Source organism: Carassius auratus, chromosome 8 (assembly GCF_003368295.1).
Source record: "Carassius auratus strain Wakin chromosome 8, ASM336829v1, whole genome shotgun sequence".
Classification (NCBI taxonomy): Eukaryota; Metazoa; Chordata; class Actinopteri; order Cypriniformes; family Cyprinidae; genus Carassius; species Carassius auratus.
The window spans coordinates 7,644,574-7,668,509 of record NC_039250.1 but is presented as its reverse complement, the minus strand read 5'-3'; the positions used below and the strand labels follow the sequence as shown (position 1 = coordinate 7,668,509).

The 23,936-nt window shown below is 36.3% G+C and overlaps 4 protein-coding genes across 5 annotated transcripts in view; 2 read left to right on the top strand and 2 right to left on the bottom strand.

Moving 5' to 3' along the window:
• The window catches only part of LOC113107159 (cyclin-dependent kinase 16-like), a 29,171-nt gene extending 23,814 nt beyond the window's left edge, over window positions 1-5,357 (top strand). For both annotated transcript variants that reach the window (XM_026269469.1, XM_026269468.1), the window contains one exon: window positions 787-5,357. In XM_026269469.1, the coding sequence (XP_026125254.1) occupies window positions 787-824 (38 nt within the window). In that variant the 3' untranslated portion in view covers window positions 825-5,357. The remainder of the gene's footprint in view (window positions 1-786) is intronic.
• Window positions 1-23,936, bottom strand: part of LOC113107158 (tight junction protein ZO-2-like) — a 296,039-nt gene that overhangs the window by 139,893 nt on the left and 132,210 nt on the right. The gene's annotated exons all lie outside the window — the stretch shown is intronic.
• LOC113107164 (pre-rRNA-processing protein TSR2 homolog) lies at window positions 5,840-9,305 on the top strand. Its single transcript, XM_026269473.1, has 5 exons — window positions 5,840-5,970; window positions 6,245-6,335; window positions 6,420-6,511; window positions 7,569-7,745; window positions 8,331-9,305. Exons 1-5 carry the CDS (start codon window positions 5,890-5,892, stop codon window positions 8,463-8,465), a joined length of 576 nt encoding a protein of 191 aa, XP_026125258.1. The 5' UTR covers window positions 5,840-5,889; the 3' UTR covers window positions 8,466-9,305.
• Window positions 9,147-15,929, bottom strand: LOC113107161 (SRSF protein kinase 3-like). Its single transcript, XM_026269471.1, has 7 exons — window positions 15,731-15,929; window positions 13,815-14,027; window positions 12,389-12,486; window positions 12,179-12,286; window positions 11,994-12,063; window positions 10,955-11,047; window positions 9,147-9,642 (listed from the first exon to the last, which is right to left on the bottom strand). Exons 1-7 carry the CDS (start codon window positions 15,927-15,929, stop codon window positions 9,458-9,460), a joined length of 966 nt encoding a protein of 321 aa, XP_026125256.1. The 3' UTR covers window positions 9,147-9,457.

Below are 23,936 nucleotides of genomic sequence, written 5' to 3'. Positions count from 1 at the left end.
AATGTATCTCGGTTTCCACAAAACTATTAAGCTATTTTCAACATTGAGAATAATAAGAAATGTTACTTAAGCACCAAATCAGTTCAGAATGATTCTGGCGGATCACGTGACACTAAAGACTGGAGTAACGGTGCTAGAAATTCAGCTTTGATCACAGGAATAAATTACATTTTAAAATACATTTAAATAGAGAACATTTCTTTTAAATGGTAATAATATTATACTGAGAGACTGATTTCATTAGACAGACTGAAAACAGACTATTTACTAGCAGTAAAAGTGTAGAGAGATGTAAATCAGAGCCAAAGATGGATATAAAGTAATATAGGTCATTTCTCTGCAATGTTTTTAGCACTGAATTTTTTCTGTTATTTTCTCGAGCTTGGCATTGAACAAGTCTGACTGTATATCAGTCTTGCAGAGAAGCTGTAATATGCAGAAACAGAGGAGAAGAGCTTGCTGTGCGAATACCCCTCTTCCCTCGCTAAATAAGAAAACAGCCCAGGCTTCTCTAGAGCTATGAACTGAGCATGTGTGGGTGGCTGTGTGTTTGGGTGCACGTTGACGTGTGTTTGGGTTTGGTAATCTCTCCTACCCTCATGCCCAGTTCTCTAAATGAAGCGAGCGCTGATTTTCTCTCTCTCTTTTCCTCTTGTAATACTTCATACCCTCTGACGGTCCTTACGAGTGATTGTGCATTTAGCTTTATCGTGCACAATGTTGCATGCACCATTTGAACACTGTCTGTGTATGTAGCCTAAACTTCCTCTTTTTCTTTTTCTCCAGTCAACAGCATATCTCAACGGCAGAGTTTGCTCTTTTGAGGGCAAGTGGGGCGACTCGGGACGGGGGAAGATGGACGGGACACGTCGAGACGTTTCCTGTCATGAAGATGAAGGGATATCTGTTTTTCATTTCTCCGTCCGAGTCATTGGCTAGTCCTGTGGCATTATGTCTTTAGAAGGGGTCACTGTAGTTGTTTACATGGAGAGGCTGAGGATCTTGATTTGTTTTGAATAATGCACTTCCCCTTCCCTGTTCACATTACAAACATGTTCTTCCTGTTTTGCTGTACCTTCTCAATCCAGCCGCTGTACTCAACCAATCAGACGCAGAATGTTATTGGATGGCCTGACTCTCCATCCTCTGACTGAAACAAATCAGCCTGGTTTCTTTGCAATACTTCTCAATTGTAATGTAAAAGGAAGGCCAGTTTATGAAGGAACATGTCTTGAATGCTGTTAATATCCAGAAGCCAAGTCACTCTAGTCTTCCAGAAAATGCTCCCCTTCATTAGAGTCATCAGCCCTCCCATCCAAAGACGAACATTTAGTACTATGCCAACACAATGGTTCATCGTAATCAACCATAATCTGTTATTTGTATTCATCAGAACATTGATGACTTCAACTTTTGTTTTTGTTTGCAAAAGCATTTCACATTTAAGTTGTTGTTTACATGTTTTTTTGGCCATGCAATACAGATTGATAGTCTAGAAAACGGTTTCACCAAAGACCCCCCCCCCCCATGCCATCTCTCTATCCCTTTAGGTTTGATTTATGAGCTTCCATTTCCATCATCATGTTCAAGTGAACCCTCGATCAGCTACACTGTGTCAAGGACTAATTATTTGTGCAAAGCAACTTAGAAAGTTTGAGTTGCGTTTTGAAAGCCTCTGATAATCTTGACGCAGCCTTGTTGATAATTCTTCCATTACTGCTGCATGCAGCTCTTACGGCTGTCACTCTGGTTGAAAACAGAGCTGATTTCTATGTCAGTTCAGTCAGGGCGATGAGAACTAGTAATGGGATGCCCAGGCGTATGCGGAGAACTGGTCGGATTGTGTATAGGGCTCAGGTTTCTGTCACTCTGCAGAACAGCTGAGTGCGGTGGATAATATTCTGCATCTCGGCTCGGTTGTTCATACTCCTTAGATTTTGGAGCGCGTTGGTGTCGTGTAACACAGCGCAGATACAAAACACTATCATCCCCTGGAGTGTGCTATTCAGGGCCTCTCTGCACAATGTCTGCGATTAATACAGTCCCACAAATGTGATTATTGGGTGAATCTTTGGAAGAAGAAAAAAAAAAAGAGTCAAGGTGATATTTCCCTGAAATTACGAGAACAATAATACATTTGGTTTATAATAAAGTAGGTAATTTTTTTTAGGGCCATTAATCTTTTTTTTTTTTTTTTTTTTTTTTGCATTGTGACATCCTCAGCAATTAATCTCAAAATTCTTATTCCCTTAATAATGAAAAAACATAAATTTTATAAAAAGTTTGTAAATTACAAAAATACAATGTATTTAATATATTGTATTTTTAAAGCATGTATGCATGGTAATATTTGTTATACTCTCTTTGCCGGTGCAAATAATTTGATAGTAACTTTTTACTGTAATGCAGCATAATTTTTCTGTATTATGAGAAATAGTGAAAAGTAAAACTTCCAAGTGCATTACAGTAGTATGGAGGGAAGTTTGCTTAGTATGTAAATAATGTTAAAAAATTGTCACAATGCAAAAAAAAAAAAAAAAAAAAAATATTATTTTAATTTTTATTTTAAAGTATTTAAAAATCTATTATTTCTAGGTGAAATGTGACTAGATATTTTTTGCAAGATTCACCCCATTAGAGCTGAAATGAAGAGGCGATTAAAACTTGTTCTCAGTGTCCGTCGGTGTTACTAGATGGATGATATTTTAGTAAATATCTAATTTTTTTAATTAATTCAAACAATCCCAAAATGTTTGGTCTGGTGATAGATTGTGACTTCCCTTCCTCCTTGTTAGAGATGACCTGTGAATACCTGTGCTGCATATTCGACGAGGAGAATGCAGACTTGCATGGCAGTGTTGTATAGCTGAAGACTGGTACTTTGTAAATAGCGTTAGAATGTGTTTTGCAGATCAGAATCGTGGAGAGTGCAATGAGAAGATCCTCCTAACAATGTATCATTTTTAAAGCAAAGAGGAATATCATTTTTGTTATACATATCATTGATGACATTGTTCATTGTTCTATCTTTTGTTTTTTGTTTTTTAATATGATGTAGTAACCAGACGTTACTACCATAGGAGACCCATGGGGTGTAGATATTTGGTTTTGATGTTTGTTAGGATGAAAACGGCTCATCTGATTTAAAGCTTTCATCTGGAATGCGGACGGACTGCAGTGAAAGGGCTTCGATGGATAAGCCTGGCCAACTGTTCATTACTGCGCAATAATTGATCATTTTTTACGCAATAACTTTGATTTGAACTCTTGATTTGAAATGAATTTGGTTCTGATTTTGGCATGCATTGCATGTCATTAAATATAAAAGAAGCAAATAATCCCAGAAATTGTCATGCAAAAACTTGAGGCTGTTTTATTGCCCATTTAATAAGTGAGGTTTTGATATAATTGCAGGTGAAATGCTTTTATACACGGATACACTTTGAGCAATTCATACGGTTTTGAGTATGTTTCTTTTGTACAACTCAGTCTTTTAAAATGTTCATTTTATGCAAAACAAAATTTGATCATTGATCAGTACAGTATTATTTTCTTTAGCTTTTTAATTTTGCAGTTGTATACACTTAAATAGCCCAAAGTTTCAGGATTCTCAGCCATTTTACTGCTCTTCTCCAGTTGGCGGTTGTCCAAACGTGAATGCTAGAAGCGAGCAATGCGGTCTGCTGTTCTATAAATGTTAAGAGCGGTTTAAACACATTAAGCAATACTCACTGTTAATGTACATTTCACATCTCATGGATATCTAATGCAGGAAATCCTCTCAGATGGCCATAGTATATTTTCAGTAAATAATTATGCATAAATGAGTGGTCAGTTGTTCTGTTCGAGTCTAGGGACGTTAACCATAAATAACAGTTGTCAAATTTTTGATGCAATGTTAAAAATCCCCTTTGTTTATAATCTTTGAGTTCTTGCAATTGCAATAGTCAATATTTACAACCAAGAATATGTGGATCAGAAGTGTATTGACATGGAAAATCTTATGTCTGACTGTTACTTCCTGTTGCTTGTATGAATGCTGAACTCCTTTCCAATCAACTTGATCCATCTCTGTTTATCATGAAGCAGGGAGTGGACTCATTTGAATACTGGCACAAAAAAGCTGTAAAACATTCAGAACAAATGTGAATCATTTTTGCTGGCAATATAATCAATGTCCCAAACTTGAATTTTGTTCTATTTTTTGTTTACATGTGTCTTTTCAAGTTTAAGAACATTTGGGTGACTCGTATTTAAAGCTAATAATATATTTATATTGCATGTTCGTTACATATTAAAAATAGTTCCCAATATATACTTAAACCCAAATCCACATATATTCGGATCAGTTACCATAACAACCTGAACATTTTTTTCATCATTTTGACCAGAGTACATTAATGACACTAGTTATAACAAGTGCTTTCAGCTTGTGGTTTTATTTTAGAAATCTAGAAAACTTATGTCACCCATAGTTAGACTCATTCAGATTCCATTAATATTGCTTAGGTTTATGCCTGAGTTTTATTGAGTCAGTAAACTCTACAAGATTAAAGTGCGAATCCAAGAGGTTTAAACAAACATTGTTTTGGAGCAACATCTAAATGTGCCTTTTAGAATCAATAAAAAAATAAATTTTATTAGTTTTGGTATCACAAATTTGTTTGTGCTGTCAACACATTTGGCACAAATGATACCCAACTGACTCTTATCTGAAATCTGAAACATTTAAATATAAAACACAAATTCGAGGAAGGTTTATGTTTTTAATAGTGAAGGAAATCGTATCTCTGATGACACACACACGGCTCACAGTGACCACAGCTGGACACCAGAAATGAAGCAGAAGTGATAAGAACGGCTTTTATTTGACATTATTATTTCAAATCCATAATGCCCATCCATCACGCATTGACTATTTTTGTGACATTTTTAGCAGCTATATATATTTAAAATGAGGATTTCAAACTTGATGTGTTTTCCTTGATATGAATCAATGCAGTTCTCTTTCATTTCAAGATTCCTGAGCAGTAAATATGCGCCTCAACATGTATAATACAGCAGCTTGGTTTGGCGACTGCTTTTCCGCTTTTGCTATTGGTCAATGCCAAAATTATCCGAAGTCTTGCATGGGTTGGTGTTTCATTTTTCCAAGGAATGTTATGATGCTGACACCCTGCTTCGTGTTTCTTACTGAGCCAGTTTTACTGCAGCAGAGAATTACTGTTATGATAAAAACCACATACTTAAAACCCCAGTGTTCCCACACACATCTTTACAAATGTGATATAATTCTGTTCATTTATTGTATCAAAGATATACAATTCAATAAAGGTATGTACATTTCTGAATAACAAGTTGAATCTGTCTTCTATGAGTCCATGCAAGCTTATTTAACAAATTAAAATGTATTTATAAATTAAGTTCTAGTCACTTTATATTGTGTTTACAATGTAGTCACTTTCGATCAATTTAATGCATCATTGCTGAATATATATATATATATATATATAATATATATATATATATATATATATATATATATATATATATATATATATATATATATACTTAATATGTATAGCTTATGTATATATACTTCATACTATATACGTTATAAATCAAATATGTAAATTATTAATATTATTATCAAAAAGTGAACATTTCCTAACAATAATTTGTACCAGGTCCTCATTCTTGGGTGAGCAATCTCATCCAAAAGATTAAATAACATCCATAACATTTAATATATATTTGCATGGAAATGCAACTTTCTTTAATAATCAAGTAAATAAGCGAGTCAAGTTAGTTAGCAATTTCTGTGATTGATTATTTTTCCTGGCGCTTGTGCAATCTGTGATCGACTCTTCAGGTCTGTTGGTTTTCAAGATGGCGCCGCTCGCATCTTCCACATGTGAATTGTTCAGTGAGGCAGTTCGGGCTGTTTTGGAAACGTGGCCGGTGCTACAAGTTAGTAAATTTACAACATTATATTTTGTAAATTATATATATCGTAGAATAGTGTCATATTTATTGTGTAAGCTTATGTTTATTCCGTATTTTACAAATTCAGAAACCAGACTGCTAACGTTAAGTGGTTAGCAAGTTAGCGCTGCCAAGTGTAAACACGACGCTGATATACAATAAACATACTGTCTTATCACGATATGTGTCCAGCTGCACGGGGTTTGATCTTGAGCAGGTGCTGATCTTGTGATTTGTAGCTTTGAGTGTTTTCTCGCAGATCGCGGTGGATAATGGTTTCGGGGGCGCGCACAGTCAGCAGAAAGCGGAGTGGATGGTGCACGCGCTGCAGCAGTACTTCATCGATAACGGTCAGAACCGGTCAATCAATAAATCAATCACTAACATAACGCTGTGTAGATCTGATGTCACAGCAAACCTGTGCCTCCTCACAGATGAGCTGCAGCAGGACGAGGTGGAGGAGTTCATCTCTGACCTGATGAACAACGAGTTCGACACGCTCGTGGACGACGGCAGCTTGCCGCAGGTTTGATTTGTTGTTGAAGAGATATTAGTCTGTGTGTGTGTGTGTGTGTACTTGTTTATGCTACATTTGTGAGGACCAAACATCCCCACAAGGATAGTAAAACCTCACATTTTTGACTGTGGGAGAAGGGAAAAAAAATATTAAAAAATAATAAATGATGTTTATCTGAAGGTGTAACAATGCAAACTGTAAGAGGTTTAAACAAACATCGTTTTATATATATATTAGTTTTGTTATTACAAATTTGGCACAAATGATACCCAACTGAGTCTTAACTGAAATCTGAAACATTTAAATATAAAACACAAATTCGAGGAAGGTTTATGTTTTTAATAGTGAAGGAAATCATAATTTCTGATGACACACACGGCTCACAGTGACCACAGCTGGACACCAGAAATGAAGCAGAAGTGACAAGAACGGCTTTTATTTGACATTATTATTTCAAATCCATAATTCCCATCCATCACGCATTGACTATTTTTGTGACATTTTTAGCAGCTATATATATTTAAAATGAGGATTTCAAACTTGATGTGTTTTCCTTGATATGAATCAATGCAGTTCTCTTTCATTTCAAGATTCCTGAGCAGTAAATATGCGCCTCAACATGTATAATACAGCAGCTTGGTTTGGCGACTGCTTTTCCGCTTTTGCTATTGGTCAATGCCAAAATTATCCGAAGTCTTGCATGGGTTGGTGTTTCATTTTTCCAAGGAATGTTATGATGCTGACACCCTGCTTCGTGTTTCTTACTGAGCCAGTTTTACTGCAGCAGAGAATTACTGTTATGATAAAAAAACCACATACTTATAACCCCAGTGTTCCCACACACATCTTTACAAATGTTATATAATTCTGTTCATTTATTGTATCAAAGATATACAATTCAATAAAGGTATGTACATTTCTGAATAACAAGTTGAGTAGCGGTAGGTTTAGGGTTGGGTCAAGGGATAGAAAACATTGTTTGGTTAGTATAAAAGTAATAAGTCTATGGAAAGTCAACACAATTCACAGAAACAAATGTGTGTGTGTGTGTGAAACGGTCGCTCAGGTGGCGCAGAAGGTGTGTGAGATGTTCCGGCAGTGTCAGCAGGACAAACTGACGGAGGTCAGAGAGCAGATCAAGCAGCTGATTCAGAAGAAGAGCGCTGGGAGAGCAAAGGCCACACCTGCTAAAACACCTGCTGCTGCTGCTGATGATGATGATGATGAGAGTGAAGAAGATGAGGTATAGTATATTAGTGTGTGTATGTATGTGTGTGTATGTTTATATATATATATATATATACACACACACACACATACAGGTGCTGGTCATATAATTAGAATATCATAAAAAAGTTGATTTCACCTAATTCCATTCAAAAAGTGAAACTTGTATATTATATTCATTCATTACACACAGACTGATATATTTAAATGTTTATTTCTTTTAATTTTGATGATTATAACTGACAACTAAGGAAAATCCCAAATTCAGTAGCTCAGAAAATTAGAATATAACTTAAGACCAATACAAAGAAAAAAGCTTTTTTGAAATCTTGGCCAAATAAAAAGTATAAAAATGAAAAGTATGAGCATGTACAGCACTCCATACATAGCTGGGGCTCCTTTTGCCTGAATTACTGCAGCAATGCGGCGTGGCATGGAGTCGAACAATAGAGTTAGGGTCAAATTCTCTAACCACTAGGTCATTAATTACCCTATTAATTAATGGTACAACATTTTTGGAACGGGTTGATGTTATTTTTTTAACATGCAGTATTAGAAGCAGATGTCCTCTTCATGAGTTCTCTCTGGTGGTTTTTCTCAGGCTATGGAGTGTGATGGAGGTGCAGATGGAGCTCCAATCAACGGTGCAGCAGCGAAGGAGCAACATCCTCCTCCTCGGGCCGCGAGTCATGAGGAAGAGGATGATGGCTGGACAGTTGTGCGCAGGAAGAAGTGACTGCACTTTATGTATTAGGACTGATACATTTCTTTATTTAAGACATTTTAAGGGCTTCTCTGTTTCTACAGCCCTGAATACTTCTGTATTCACAACTATGATAAACTCCTGAAACCCACAGAATGGTGCATCTGACTAATGTTCAAACAGATGGATTTCCTCACTGGACCTCTTCCATGGGATTCCTTTAGAAATGCTTCGTTTGGAGCACACAGTCTAATGAAATCAATTTGTGTATGCTTTGTAACTGGTCTGGTCTGGACATTTTCATGGTCCAGTTGTGGCCAAGCCAGGACTTGGTTAATGCCTGCACTGGTCCTTTATCGCCCTCTAGTGTCACTATAGTGTCACTCACAGCAACAGTAAAATGCAGTGCTGGATTTTACAATGGAGAGTATTTGAGTTTTCAAACATAGTGTACAGGTTTTTGCTGAACTTCATTGCTTCATAGTTTTTCTAACTATTATTGACGATGTTAAAACATGCTCCAATGTTACATTAAGGGGAAGATTATTTTACAAAAAAAATACTCCCATTATGACATCTGTGTTTGTAAGTGATCCTTTATTCTTCGGAGCTCAAGTCTTTATTGAATTCAGTCAAGTATTCATACAGTCTTGTGTATGTTCACAAACAAGCATTCCTCACATATTTGCAAACAAATATAAAAAGGTGAGGGTGTTTTTTTTTTTTTTTTTTTTGCAGATGGCATGTCAAGGCACTATTTTAACATAAATATGTGACCCTTCAACACAAATGATCGTACAATGAAAACTCAGACTATTCTCTCCATCATGTTCAGAGATCAAAGCTTCTTTAAATAAATATATAAAAAAACAACACAGGTTTGAGGTTCTAGCTAGGTGTGTGCTCAGATACTGTATCTCCTGTAGGTTTACCTTAGCAGTGAGTTTATGCTCTGAAAGGTGGATGTGTGCACCAAGTGATCAGACGAACCTAAATGACACAGTGAACACAAGGAAAACAGCGTGTTAGGAGTTGATCCAGGGGTGCTGCAGACACTCGGCGGCTGTAGCGCGGTTCTCCGGGATGAACTCAAACATGGTGAGCAGGAAGTCACTGAACTGTGCTGCTTGATCCAGCGGCCACTCGTACTTCTCTAGTAACACCTCGAACAGCCCCCACGGCTTCAGGTTGGAGATGTGCCTCAGTTCACCTACACAAACACACACTCGGTCAAAACATTCTCATGCAAACTCAAGAACGAAACAGCATGCAAATGTCAAGGTGGCCTTAAACACTTAAAGATTCTCTGTAGATTTACAATCCAAATTTTCACATTTTAGATTTTATTAAAAGATCATTTGTAACCTATATATATATATTTAAAATTGATAAAGTAATTCTAAAATATATTAATAGTCATAAAATACATTGGAAATTTTGTAATGTATTTTTTTAAATAAAAATATCTAAAATGTGGTTAAAAATATATAATACATAGTTATAAAATGGATAATATATAGTTATTTTATAAGAATGAACACATACATGTTAGCATGGATGGATAGATAGATCCTACTGAGGGAAGTTGTGGCCTAATGGTTAGAGGGTTGGACTCCCAATCGAAGGGTTGTGAGTTCTAGTCTCGGGCCGGACGGAATTGTGGGTGGGGGGAGTGCATGAACAGCTCTCTCTCCACCTTCAATACCACGACTTAGGTGCCCTTGAGCAAGGCATCGAACCCCCAACTGCTCCCCGGGCGCCGCAGCATAAATGGCTGCCCACTGCTCTGTGTGTGCGTGCGTGCGTGTGTGTGCGCATTTCGGATGGGTTAAATGCAGAGCACAAATTCTGAGTATGGGTCACCATACTTGGCTGAATGTCACTTCACTTTTTTTTTTCACTTACTAAAGTGGCATTTCAAGTGGCATTTCAAACATCTTGTTTCTGGAGTCAGGTCCACAGGCATTTCAAGGGATTTTTATCTTCGGTCTAATGACAGATTTCACTGGTTCTTGTGACTAGTGACAATAAAGGACTACTACTAGATGGAGGTATTTGTCGTTCTATAGCAGTGGACACAAGGAATGTATTCATTCAATTATACATTCAGCACAATAGGAGCAGTCATGCTCTGTTACTGGAGTTAGGAAACATGAGAAGCTCTTTCTCAGTGGCTTCTTCAGCAAGGATGTTCTGAGCTAATAATATCCTGACTATTCATCACACGTCTGCGAAAAACCTTTGAGAAGAAGCACTAAACAACTGAAGCTGCACACTACAATGTTCTGCCGTTTGTGTATGACCTAATGATGACTGAATCTCATCTTAATGGACCATCAACTCAAGCTCTTCATGCTAACCCTTTTTTTTTTTTAAAGAAAAGTGACTCAGGCATGTTCTTCATCAGATTCACCCCCGACATTCAGGCAAATCTAGATGTTTGAATCGCAGGAGAATTCAAACTTCCAGATTAGCATTTTGTAGAGGGAAATGTTTAAGAATAGTGTTTGCTGATCTCTCACCTCTTCTGTTGAAGTATTCTCTGGAGTATCTGCCTGACAGGGCGAAGTGTGGAGGAATAGGACCCAGCAGCTCAATGATGTGAGCTATGTGATCTAGAAAATAATACAAAATAATTTTTTTATGTTTTTTTTTTTTTTTTTACACTCTGCATTTATGTGATAAAACATACAGTAAAAACAAAAATATTGTGAAATACTATTAGAATTGAAAATAACTAGCACTTTCAAATGATTAATCGCAGCCAAATGAAAAGTCTTTGTTTACATAATATATGTGTGTGTACTGTGTATATTTATTATGCATATAAATACACACATACAGCATATATTTAGAAAATATTTACATGTATATATTCATATAAATTATATCAAAATTAAATATATTTAATACATAAAAGTCACATATTTTTCTTAAATATATACATGCATGTGTATGTATTGACATATGCATAATAAATATATACAGTACACACACATATATTATATAAACAAAAACTTTTCATTTCGGGTTGCGATTAATCATCATTATTCGTTTGACAGACCTAAAAATAACTGATTTCTATTTCAATATTTGAAATATAATTTATTCATGTGATGCAAAGCTGAATATTCATCATCATTACTCTCATCTTCAGCATCACATGATCCTTCAGAAATCATTTGGATTTGCAGCTCAAGAAAAATTTCTTATTATAATCGATGTTAAAAAACAGTTGTGCTGCTTCATATTTTTGTAGAAACATAGTTACATATTTTTCATGGAGTCGTCAATAACTAGAAAGCTCAGAACAACTATTTATTTGAAATGGAAATCTTTGTTAACATTATAAATGCTTTAACTGGGACTTTTGATCAATTTAATGCATCCTAGCTGAATAAAATATTAATTTATAAAAAATAAAAAAAAATAAAAATAATACTGATCCCAAACCTTTTGATTCATGAACCAAGACTAAAGTTCTGAGACTGATGCAAAGCAAAGCAGCGACCTATAGTCAGTGAACAGAAGTAACCCTGGAGGACGTCTGAGAGCACTGACCTTCATCTCGAGTGTAGTCCTCTCCTGAGTGAGGCTCAAACAGATAGTCTCCGGTCGCCAACTCAAACGCCTGTGAAGACACATCACATTACTGCTCTCTCACAAGCTCAAATCTACATCCTGACCATTCTCTAAGTGTCTTTATGGACAAGCAGATGTTAGATCCACACTGACTGAGTTCGTACCATACACGCAGTGCTCCATATGTCAGCGGGGGGTCCGTACTCGGCTCCGATCAGCACCTCCAGAGCTCGGTACTGACGCGTCTGGATGTCCTCGGTAAAGTGCTTGTGCTGATGTGGAGGAGAGGACATCAGTAAACATCACCAGCTCTTTGTGTTCGAACACCTGATGTGATCCATAATTCACTTTCTGAAGGCCTGGACTTTACTCACCACCCAGCATGCATTGCCTAGATCTGCAATCTTGATGCGTATTTTATCTGCGTTCTGAGGTTCTAGAGGATTCACTAAGAAATCAGCAGCAGAGTATGCTGTGGGGAAAAAACAGACCATTTTAAGATTGATGTGAAATTTTCAGCAACATAATTACAGCCAACAGAAGATATTGGACACTTCATTTAAGATATCAAGCCCATAGAGAGCAGCAGTTGGGTTCCAGAAGCAAGAATCCACTTTATTTTCTCCTCAGGGGAATTGATTTTGAACGATAACTTACAAACTTTTAAAACAGATCTACTATGAGCTTGTTAATCAATGCTATATGCTTTGGTTAAAGCCATCAGTCACATTATTTCAACTTTACTTTTAAAACTGTTTTCAATCCAAGTGAACAAATATAATATCCATAATTCTGCAACAACATCTCTACTAATTATAGAATGTAATATATACACACACACACACACACACACACACACTTATGATGCCTAAACAGTTTCTTGAGACACTCTGTAAATTTAGATCGCAAATGCATTTCAAACTTTGCAAATTTTAGATAATAAATTAGTCAAACCACACCAAAAAATCTCTTTAGCGCCACCCACCCAATCCCATGAAGCACTGCAATGACATAAGACAAAATGTCTTTATGCATAAAATACATGTTTTGCAATAAAAGTAAAATATATATATTAATTCTACACACATTTGTACCAAGATTTGCTTTCTATTTATCAATTGTTTTAAATTTGACTGAGCCACTTTCACAGACTCTGATGATATGTCTGCAGTTACTAACATCCTAAATCTTGTTAAGTCTTAATATTTCAAAAAAAATTTTAAAACATGAATGGTCATTTTTTAACACATTTTCTAATACATTAAATGACAGAAGATTAGTCACAGCTGCAGTGTGTTTCTAATATAACAGCTGATGGATTGACAGCTAATTTGACATCTTTCTCTCTTCTGATCACCATCATCAGCCTCTCAGTATTTTCTTCTCTCGTAGAAACCCGTTTTCTTGTTACTGTGGCAAATGGGAATGGAAAAATGATGTGTTGTGGTTTCCGTTCACCATTACAAAAGTTTACCGAACTGAGAGGAATTCTCAGAACCTCACAAATGTGGAAAAGGACCTTTATGTTGTTTAAAATGCTTTATTTCTTTCTCTTATTAAACCTGTTGAGTACAGTCTTACACCTGTGTCTTTTTGTCAGATTTTCAAACATTACTAATGCTGATTAACCTGTAGCTGGTTGGTTTGGTTCATGGTTTGTTATTTAAAGACTGTAATACAAAGACTCTTTATTATGGGAATAACAAATTGGGGAAAATACTTCCAGGACAAAGGCTGCTAATAAAGTGGCCATACACATGCTGTTGGTTGATTTCCATCAGCTCAAAGCACAGTACGTACTGTTGGGAGAGAGCAGTGAGCGCTCTGTGGAGTATCCGGACAGAGCCGACTCCGAGGTAGCTGACAGGATGGAGCCAGACATGCCGGACAGACCCGATCCAGGGCTGGAGAAGCGCAGGGGTCCGAAGCCGTTACAGCCCTCCTCCAACCACGACAAGCCTGATTCTGGACTGTGTTTATTCAGAGCTCCTATAAAGTGTCCGTTACCGTTCACTGTGACACACACAAAGAAAAAAACATGCTGAATCCTTCAGAGAAAGTCAAGTTTAAATGTATCTATACAGCGTTTCCATAAAATATGATTTCAATGCAACTTCACAGAATGTTAGTGTCATGTCTAGAATGACTTGATGCTTTAACAGAACAATTCTTGTGCTGGGTGACATGCATATAAATCATATAAATTATCCTCTGGATTTACATGGTGTGATTTGTTAATCTGTGTCCAAACGTGATTTATTTTCTTAGGATTCAGCTGAATATTAAAGAAACTTGGAGGGGCTAAAACCATCACAGTTCATCAAAATCTGCTTCAGAGGTTTTGGAGTCTGGATGAAAACATGATTGGTTGTCATAAGTGAATATCTCATTTGTTGAAAAAAGTCTGATATGAGTTTAGCATTTTTCACATTTAATCATCAGCAGTTAAGCAATGATGTTGAATTCAATTACCAACATCTTGTTAAAAGATGGGTTTCCATCCTAAAGTGAAGAGAGTCTTTAAAAAGTTTGCAAAAGCCATGTAGCACACAGACCAATGCACAAGTAAAAACTGTAGATCATTAACCTCTTAGGTCCACAAAATGTCTCTAAGGATGATTATATTTTACCTCACCTCAAATCACACTTTCTGACCAATGAAATTCCAAGACTTTTCTAGTCATTGGTGATTAATTACTAAATAAGACTTTGTTGAGATCTAGAGATCACACTACCAAAAAAATAAAATAAAATTATATAAAAAAAAAAAAAAAGATAAAATAAACAAATAAATGAAAATAATTAAAAATTATGAAAGTGATCAAAAATCCACAAAATTTTCAGAAAGCCTATTTTTCACTAATATAGCTAAAGATAACTAAAATTAGGGCTGCACAATTAATCTAATTTCTGATCATGATTACAAATATGGATGCCACAATAATCGTTCAAAGTTCAAATTGTCGTTCAAATCGTTAAAAAATGTTATTCTGCGTGCTTAAGAAGCATTTTTTTCTTTCTACATGTTATCTCAAGGGTTTTTCCCATTATCTTAATTTTAGTTTTAGTATAGCATTGTAATACCATCCATATTTTTACTTTTTTATCATTTTAAGAAGAAACCATTACAATTTCAAGGAAATAATCTACAATTATGATTTTTTCATAATTGTGCAGCCCTAACTAAAAACAAAAGACTGATGCATCTTCTACTTTTTTGCATAAATCACTCAAATGTACAAAGTTTCATTCTTTTTAAAATTCATCTTAATGTTCTACATGTCATTTTGCATGTGCAAATGGTTCATAACATCAGTTCATTAATTAGATTTCCATTTGATGGCCATTAATGCTGGATAATACTGTTTACAGAAATGAAAACACTTTGGCACTTGAGTAAAAGATTTGTTGTTCGCTCTGGGACATTGGAGTGATGTTTTCTTTACTCAGGAGCAAGAGGAGGCGTGCATAATGGATGTCTCATTATTTTCTGGCTTGAAATATAGATGAAAATAAATGGAACTGATTTGACACATTAATCATGTTTATGTTTTTTCCTCAATGTTGTACATAATCTTTCAAATGCTCACAGAATTCCCCACAAGGTATTTTACTTCATTTTTGAAGTATTAATGTTTTAAAAACAACTATTTCAGTAACGCTCTGTAATTCTCCTCTTGTGCATGCTGAAAACAGTTTATATAAATGTATCTCACTTTGTGCGTGTTTGTCGTCACCCTCTCCATCCTCGCTGAGCCTCCTGAGCGCTCGTGTGTTTGCGGAAGCATCCAGCGGCAAAACTCCATCCAACTCCTCCATCCTCTGCAGATCCAACAGCCTCTCGTCCAACAGACGCTGCTGCCGTTTGGCTTTCCTCTTCAACTTCTTCTTCTTATTCTTAGATAATTTACCCATCTAGACGCAAACACACATGGGCAAAAAAGTTTAAAATTTTTGTAATGTTTTTTTTTATTACAAAACCAAGCTAATTTCAAAAACAAACATTAGGTCTAATGTTAGCTGATCAACCTGTGCAATAACGATTATGTTTGCAAGAGCAAACTAATCTCACACACTTATAATGGTTAATATGTTTCTCGTACAAACAATGCATCATATCAGTTAATGGAGAAGTTCACCACAAAATGAAAACTGGCTGAACGTTTACTCACTCTCAGTCCATTTAATATGTAGATGAGTTTGTTTCTTCATTAAAAATGTTGCTTTAGATGACTTTGGACGCCCTGCAGTAAATGGGTGCCGTCAGAATGACAGTCTAAAAAGCTGATAACAACATCACAATAATCCGTTATTAAGATGTTTTTAACTTCAAACCGTTGCTACTGTCTATAATCAATAACATTGATTTTTCCAGTGAAAAATAAATATTTTATGAATCATGAGAGAAATATGCACAGATCAAACATCATTTACAAGTGAAAACAGTAAAAACGGTTCAAAACAAATATGTCAGATATGTGGTATTTTGGCCAGAAGTGACTAAATGAAGGGTTTGATTCTTACAAACATCCAGCTTTTCACTTCACATGAGATAAATTGATGGATTGGAGTTGTGTGGATTACTTGTGGATCATTTTAATGTTTTTAATAAGCTGTTGGACTCTCATTCTGACAGCACCCATTCAATGCAGAGGATCCATTGGCCAGAAAGTGATGTAATGCTAATCCTTTTCCGATGCAGAAACAAACTCATCTACATCTTCGATGGCCAGAGTGTGAGATTAATTTTGGCAAATTTTCACTTTTGGGTAAACTATTCCTTTAACAAGGTTGCTGGTTCAAACAAAAAATAAAAAAATTATCCACTGTGTCCTTGATCTAAACACTTCACCTTTACCAAGTTACTCCAAGGGATCTGTCATTGGTTCGTCAACCTTAGGCACAGTTGTCAGCAGTGGCATGCAAAGACATTATTTTATTTAGTTACAGAAGACAAACGGTGTGCATTAATTGTGATTTTCGTGACATGTTGTCCAGGCATCCTATCGAAACGATTCACTCATTTTTGATGCTCTAAGCTTACACTGACGCAGCATAAAGTGAATTCTGCCACGGGGGATATCTGACACCCCTGCACCATTTCCAGCTCAGGGACTATTTTGGGCCGTCAGCTCTGTTGCCGTGTCTGTTGTTTGGTCGAGCTGTGACACGTCTGCTCTTCTGAGCCCAGTCTTACAGGACTGACCTGATGAACCTCTGCGTCTGGAGCTGTCTGTAAAACTACTGCAGCTACTTATAAATGAGACTTCCTGCTGTAGGTGCAGATATACATTTATCAGAAGTACTCAAGTGTATTCCAGGACTTATGCTCTGGTTACTGCATATCAAATAAACTGGGTCACTGTAATCTAAAGGGGTCAGAAAGGTGCATGCAATACCGTCTGTTATGGACACTGCTCACAGTCTGAAGAAAAGAGGAGTAAAGCTTTCTAGAATACAAACGCACTCAGAAGATACGAACCTCGTTCAGTAAAAATACTGGAGATAATTTGGATAATTACTCTTTTTAAAGAGTCATTTCTTTAGGTAGTTGCCATTTATTCAAGAAATCAAGATGAACAAGATGAAAAGGTATACTAATATTTTCTTTTTATTTTGTTTATCATAATCCTTATCAATAGATTTTGTTGTAATAATTAATTAATGATAAGGAGAGTAATATTGAGATGAGACATGCAGAAAAAATATTGTTTGGATAATTACTTTTTCTGAATGTAAAAGCCATTCATCAAGAATGAAACCAGTAGCCTAATATTTAAAATGGAGCAAAACAAATATAAAAATGCACTAGTTATTTTATTTATTATTTTTGTATTATTTTATCACAGCATTGAATATTACAGTATTATTATTACAATATTTATACGTATGATACAACAAGAAAGAAAACAATTAAAAGCCAGTTTGGCATATTGGTTATTGGGCAGTTTAAATGTAAAATTCAATATCTGTTTCGTCTTAAAAATGCAATACCTTCCAATAATGTAACACCGTCCCAAGCTAATACTTTTGAGATATCTTATCTTTCAACATCTCTTTTCTCATCTCAGTGCTGGAGACAGCCTTCCTTTTCGACATTCATCTCATTTATATTCAGAAGAGAGGAAAATGTGACAGTAATTCGTGAAATCACTCTCAACCATGCAGAGGTGGTGACTGAAATAAGAAAAGCAGAATAGAGGCAGCGGGAACGCAGCGGATCTCTGTCTGGCTGTCATGACGTGAGAAAAGATAATGCTCCTGTCTGAGAACAGCTTACTGCACTGCTCTTTTCTCACTTCTAAAATAGTTACTTTGAACTTTTCTTCTAAAAAATAAACGAGGAAAATGAATCGAAATGCAGAATGATCAGATGAAGAACGATAGCTAGCTGGTTTAATGCTCCAGCATGCAAACACCTCTGAAGGGTCTAATATTGTTAGTGAACAGTTAACGGTGTAAAATTAACACATCTGTGAGACAGCAAAGAGCATCAAGAACAAATCCACTGACTGGAGCAAACCAAGAGAAATGGTTTCTCCATGCACAAAGCATTTAAACATATACTCTGTGTGTTTACACTTATATAAAACTGCCATATGATAAGTTATCAGCCAAAACGGTGCATTCTTACGAAAATCAGAGCATATTTTGAGCATAAGTCGAATTGTCTTTTCCCAGATCAGTGGATCTGACCCTGGCCATGGAGATTCGCCCGTTTCCCAGAGGTTCATGCCGTATATCTACATAGGCAAGGGTGGGTTAGGGTACAGCAGGCAGATTAAAACAATCATGTGTCATTTTCACCACCAAAAAACTACATCCTCTTTGTATTTCAGCAGGCACAACTCTGAACGTACCTGTTTTTCCCTTGGGGCCGTGCTAACTGCCATCAGAACGGGAGAGGAAAGAGGGAAGGGACAGAAAACCACAATGATAATAATTATAATAATTTAAAATAAAAACAAAACAGAGAAAGAAAAGATAGGACACCAGTTAGAAAGCAAACAGATGACAGAGAAGAAATGAGAAATGATTGGCATATTCTCTACAGAAGCAGAGGTGAAATGACGACCAGCATGCAGATCAATTTAATGGCACATCTGTAGTCGATTCAAAGTTAAAAGCACACGCAAATTACTTCCTTATTGGCCTTCTTACCTTTGAAACCTGAAAAAAATCACTTGAAAGGTAACCCCTAATTCTATGTCCTGGACTCAATTACTGAGGAGAAACAACTGTGCTTCTGCTCAAATCCACACGAAGGCAAATCTGTTTGAAAAAATACTGACCATCACTGCTACTGTAAACCTGTATGTAGGGCTGCAACTACTAACCATTAATAATTAATAATGAAATTCAGTTATGGTTTGAAAAAGCAAAGCACAGCTGATCATTAGATGTCAACTAATTGTTAGGTCAAAATCACTGCCAGACAGCAGATTGTGTTGTTATCATTTATCTCAAATCATATCTCTCTTTTAGAAACTTCAGGGTGCACAGAAGTCTGTGAATAAATAACCAGCCAATCCTTGATATTCATTTGGTCCAAGTTTTCACAAAAGTATAAACCCAATCTATGTTAAACCAGCCTCAAATTTTAATGTCATTAAAAGGTTAGTTCACCCAAAAATTAAATTACCCCATGATTTACTCACCCTCAAATCACCCTAGTTGTATATGACTTTCTTCTTTCAGACGAATACAATCACAGTTATATTAAAAAACGTACTAGCCCTTCCTAGCTTTATAATGGAAGTGAATCAGGGTCAAGTTTTTTGAAGCGTTCCACACGCGCTCCACACGACTCCAGGGGGTTCGAGAATCAAGTTTTGTCCTCCAAAAACCAAGTCTCCTCTTGTATTATAATCCTTCCAACATTTTTTTTTTATAAATGCTCTTTTTGTTATTAATATTAGTTTTAATATACCGTAATTCCTCAAATAAAAACCAGTAGTCAAATAAACGCCGGGCCTCTTATAGTGGCCGGCAGTGTTGTCACCATGGACAAATAAAGGCTGGTCTTAAATAAAGGCCGGGGGAAATTTGTGCAGCAGAGCCAGATAACGAACGTACACGCCCACTGCCGGAGCGTTTCTTGTTCTCGAGTCAGGAACCGGTTGCATCGGTTTTCGGATCACCAGTACACTGAACCGAGAGGTGTTTCTGTCAGACGCGTCCAATTCGAGAACCGAGGAGCTGATGATACTGCGCATGCTTGATTCAGCGAGAAGCAGACTGACACAGAGCGGGTCTGAACTGAACTGATTCTTTTTTATGAATGATTCTGAACTGATTCTGTGCTAATGTTATGATCTCTGTCCACTGGGTTAATGGGTTATTTTAAAACAGTTACTTATCAAACAGATGGATTTAGAAATAAAGCCCTGCCTCTAATAAAAGCCTACTTCAAATAGAAGCCAGTTACCTTCTGCAGTTCAGGTAAATAAAGGCCCCGGCTTTTATTTGAGGAATTACGGTATAGTAATCGCTTTACAGAACCAATATATATATATATTAGGGATGCACCGATGTGTTGGTGCCAATATTTATCGGCCGATTTTTGATTATTTTAAAGCGATGAGCATATCTGAATATTTGTTCTGCTTTCTTTGTATGTATGTATTACATGGATTGTTACCGATGTCTGGTGAATATTTCATGTCAACAGCACTTTTAAAAATAAATTTACTGAGAAAAATGGCTTCAATAATTACTTTACCTGATGTGTATACACATGTATACCTAAAATGGCTTAAGGGTAAATCATGGGATCATTTCCATTTTTGGGTGAACTATCCCTTTTTTTTAGGTTGTCATTAAAAGACATTTCTTAGCACAATGTAAAATATCAGTGAATAATTTTTTTTTACATCTTATTTATACATGAATTATCTAAATTATCTAAAAAATAAAAAGAAACTGGAGCAGAGACTTGGTTTTATCCATCAGTTGTTGATTGGACACGGATTTTATACAGATCTGTAGGTATTGACTGTAATTGATTGTAAAAAAAAGGGTCTGGTTTTAAAAGGACTACATTTTGGACAAGTTTGACATACATCGCTGGACAGAAGCCTGCGCAAAATTACAAGGTCAAAGTATTTAAAAATGAAACATGCAAAAAATTCACAGCAAGACCAAAAACTTGAATTTAGATTAACTCTAAATTCTAAATGAACTCTCATTTAATGCCGACTTAAAATTAATAAAAGAACCTTCAAATATTTAATTCACATGTAGAAATCTTCATATCGAAGAAAACTAATTAATTATAGATCATGTGTAAAGTCAAGAACGATGCTTATATTAGATTCAGAGGTTTACAAATAAAATGAGACATGGGTATGGATACAAATTCAGTCCGGTTTCACATTAAAGAAAACAAAAACAAATAATTAAAACAAATTAATTGTAATCTAAATGTATGTTTCACACCATCTAAACTGCAAGCAACAAAATGAACTGCATTACAGTGATGAAGATTGGAAGTGAGCAGTAGTGAGATAAAAGTAGAAAGCTCCCATTCAAAGCATTCAGACAGCTTGATTATAGAGGGAGAGATGTAGTTTTGTCTTCACAGACATGCAACTGACTTTCTAAATAACTCTGGATTGCAGTGGTGGACTACTCGTAGTCTCACTAATGTGCAGTAGACCAGACTTTGAGTATCCTTGATTAATGTCATTGTATGCTGCTCATCACTTTATATTTTATATATTTTATAATGTATTTTGTCCATTTAATACTGAATGTATTTATTATGCAAGCATTAAATGAGTCATACATGAATCTGAAGGAAGTGTAAAGTCTCAGGTGACACTAAAGTGAGTTTCAGGTGAGCCTGATGTGAGTCACACACTTTAAAGAATAAGAACTGTACCGGAGGAGCCAGAAGGGGGCGGAGCTCCGGTCTTCTGCCATAACGTGGCCTCTGCCGCCAGTCGTCTCACATACACCTCATTCACATCCAGCAGGATATTCTCTGGCTTTATGTCTGTGTGGATGATCTTGCATTTTGTGTGCAAGTAATCCAAGCCCTCCAGAACCTGGAGAAGAGAAATAAGACACGTATGAATCAGTCCAACGCTTTTGATGGAGTTGAAATGTATATACCGATTACTAGGGATGGGTGATATGGCCTTAAAATTTATCACAATAATTTCTGATATTTATTGCAATAATGAAATCAATAATTCAAGGAAGCCTGTTTCTTAACAGAAAAGTATTATCTTTCCTATTTTTACCCAAAATAGGGTGTTGTGAGCATTATGCTGTGTTCACAGCAAACTCGAATAGAGCGTCACGTTCGTGTCTAACGCGTCTAGTTTGCCGCTTGAACATTTTGAATGTATTCGCTCGTCTAGAGCGAAATAGACGCGCATAGAAAGCAAAAGTTTGAAGTGAAATTGATGCACGTCCGAGGCGAAATCTGCTTCTTGTGGGAGGGCCAAGACGGTTGTCTGTTTGCAAGATGGCTTACGTTGATCGAACATACGGGGCTTTTCCACTTTTCCTGCACACGTCCTCTGAATAAAACACATTATCTTGTTAGCAAAAAGTATCTGTAGGCTATATTAGGGGGAAAATAGTTATAAAAAACAGCGGGAAGGTCGATAAACTTCTACGTGACTCAAACATTAAATGTGTATTTACAACACACTCTTCCAAGCGAGGTCCTTTTTATTCCTGAAATATTACCTTGTGTGTGATACTTGTGTCATATAGCTCCAGTTGACTGCTGACTGACAACATCAGTCGTTCCTCCATGTTGAATGAGTGACTCCTGAGCAGGCTCCTAATTGGTTAATGCGGCGCGATTTTGACGCCAAAGTTCAAATTTTTTCAACTCGGGCGGCAGACGCGAATTCTCGTCAAACGCTAAATGCACAAAAAGCTCCATTCACACGTATTTGTGCCAGACGCTCAATTCGCGTCAATGAGGTGAATTCGCGTTTACCGCGCCACGCTAAACACCTCATTTGCACCGCAGACCTCCAGACACGCTTAAACGTGTCTTTACATTGACTTAACATTGAAATCATTCACACCAGATGCCTCTATTCGCGTTTGGTGTGAACACAACATTACACACATAATGTAATGACCGTTTAATTAATACTGGAAGCCAGAGGGCGCCGTTGTGCAGATAACTCCACATATTCATAGAAGTAACGGATAAAGGAGAAAGGTATCAAGTGATCGCTGTAGCTGAATAAAACGCAGATAGTTAGATTTTAACTGAGGAAACCTGAAGACAATAAATATGCGACTGCACAAAATATATGGAATCTTCGTTGTTCAAGCAATCTTGAGTATTTTTATAAGGATAAAGAATATTTATAATGCATCATTGTATATAATGCTACAAAATAGTACGATTTCTGCTTATTCTGTGATATGAGAACACATCTGGTCACAAAAATAAGTTATTTCAAACACTTGACTATGTTATGAAGTTTAAGCATGACAAAAAGATGACAATAAATAATATCTTTGTTGGACAACAGTTTTGTAAACAGACTCATACACATGTAAAACTGTATCGCACACATGCTACTGTAGTACAATTTTTTTCTCACTGTACAGCCCTATCCAAACCTGTTCCAAATATGTAGAAGGAGCTGCTCAATTTCACTACAGCCTTCCTTCACGTCAAGAACTAGACTTTATCGTTCATATCGCAGGAATAATAATTCTCACGTGGGGAGAATTTTTACCGGTACATCGCAAACAATTAGATATTGCCCATCCCTATAGTATACTGGTAAAACAAGTCTGAGAAATAGTCTGAGAAATAGATTTTACTATTTGACTAGACATTTTTAAATGTCAATATGGATGTAAAAGACCCACCTGTCGTAGAATGCTCTTCACACAGACCATAGGCAAACCCATGTTAGTTTGATTTGATGATCCATT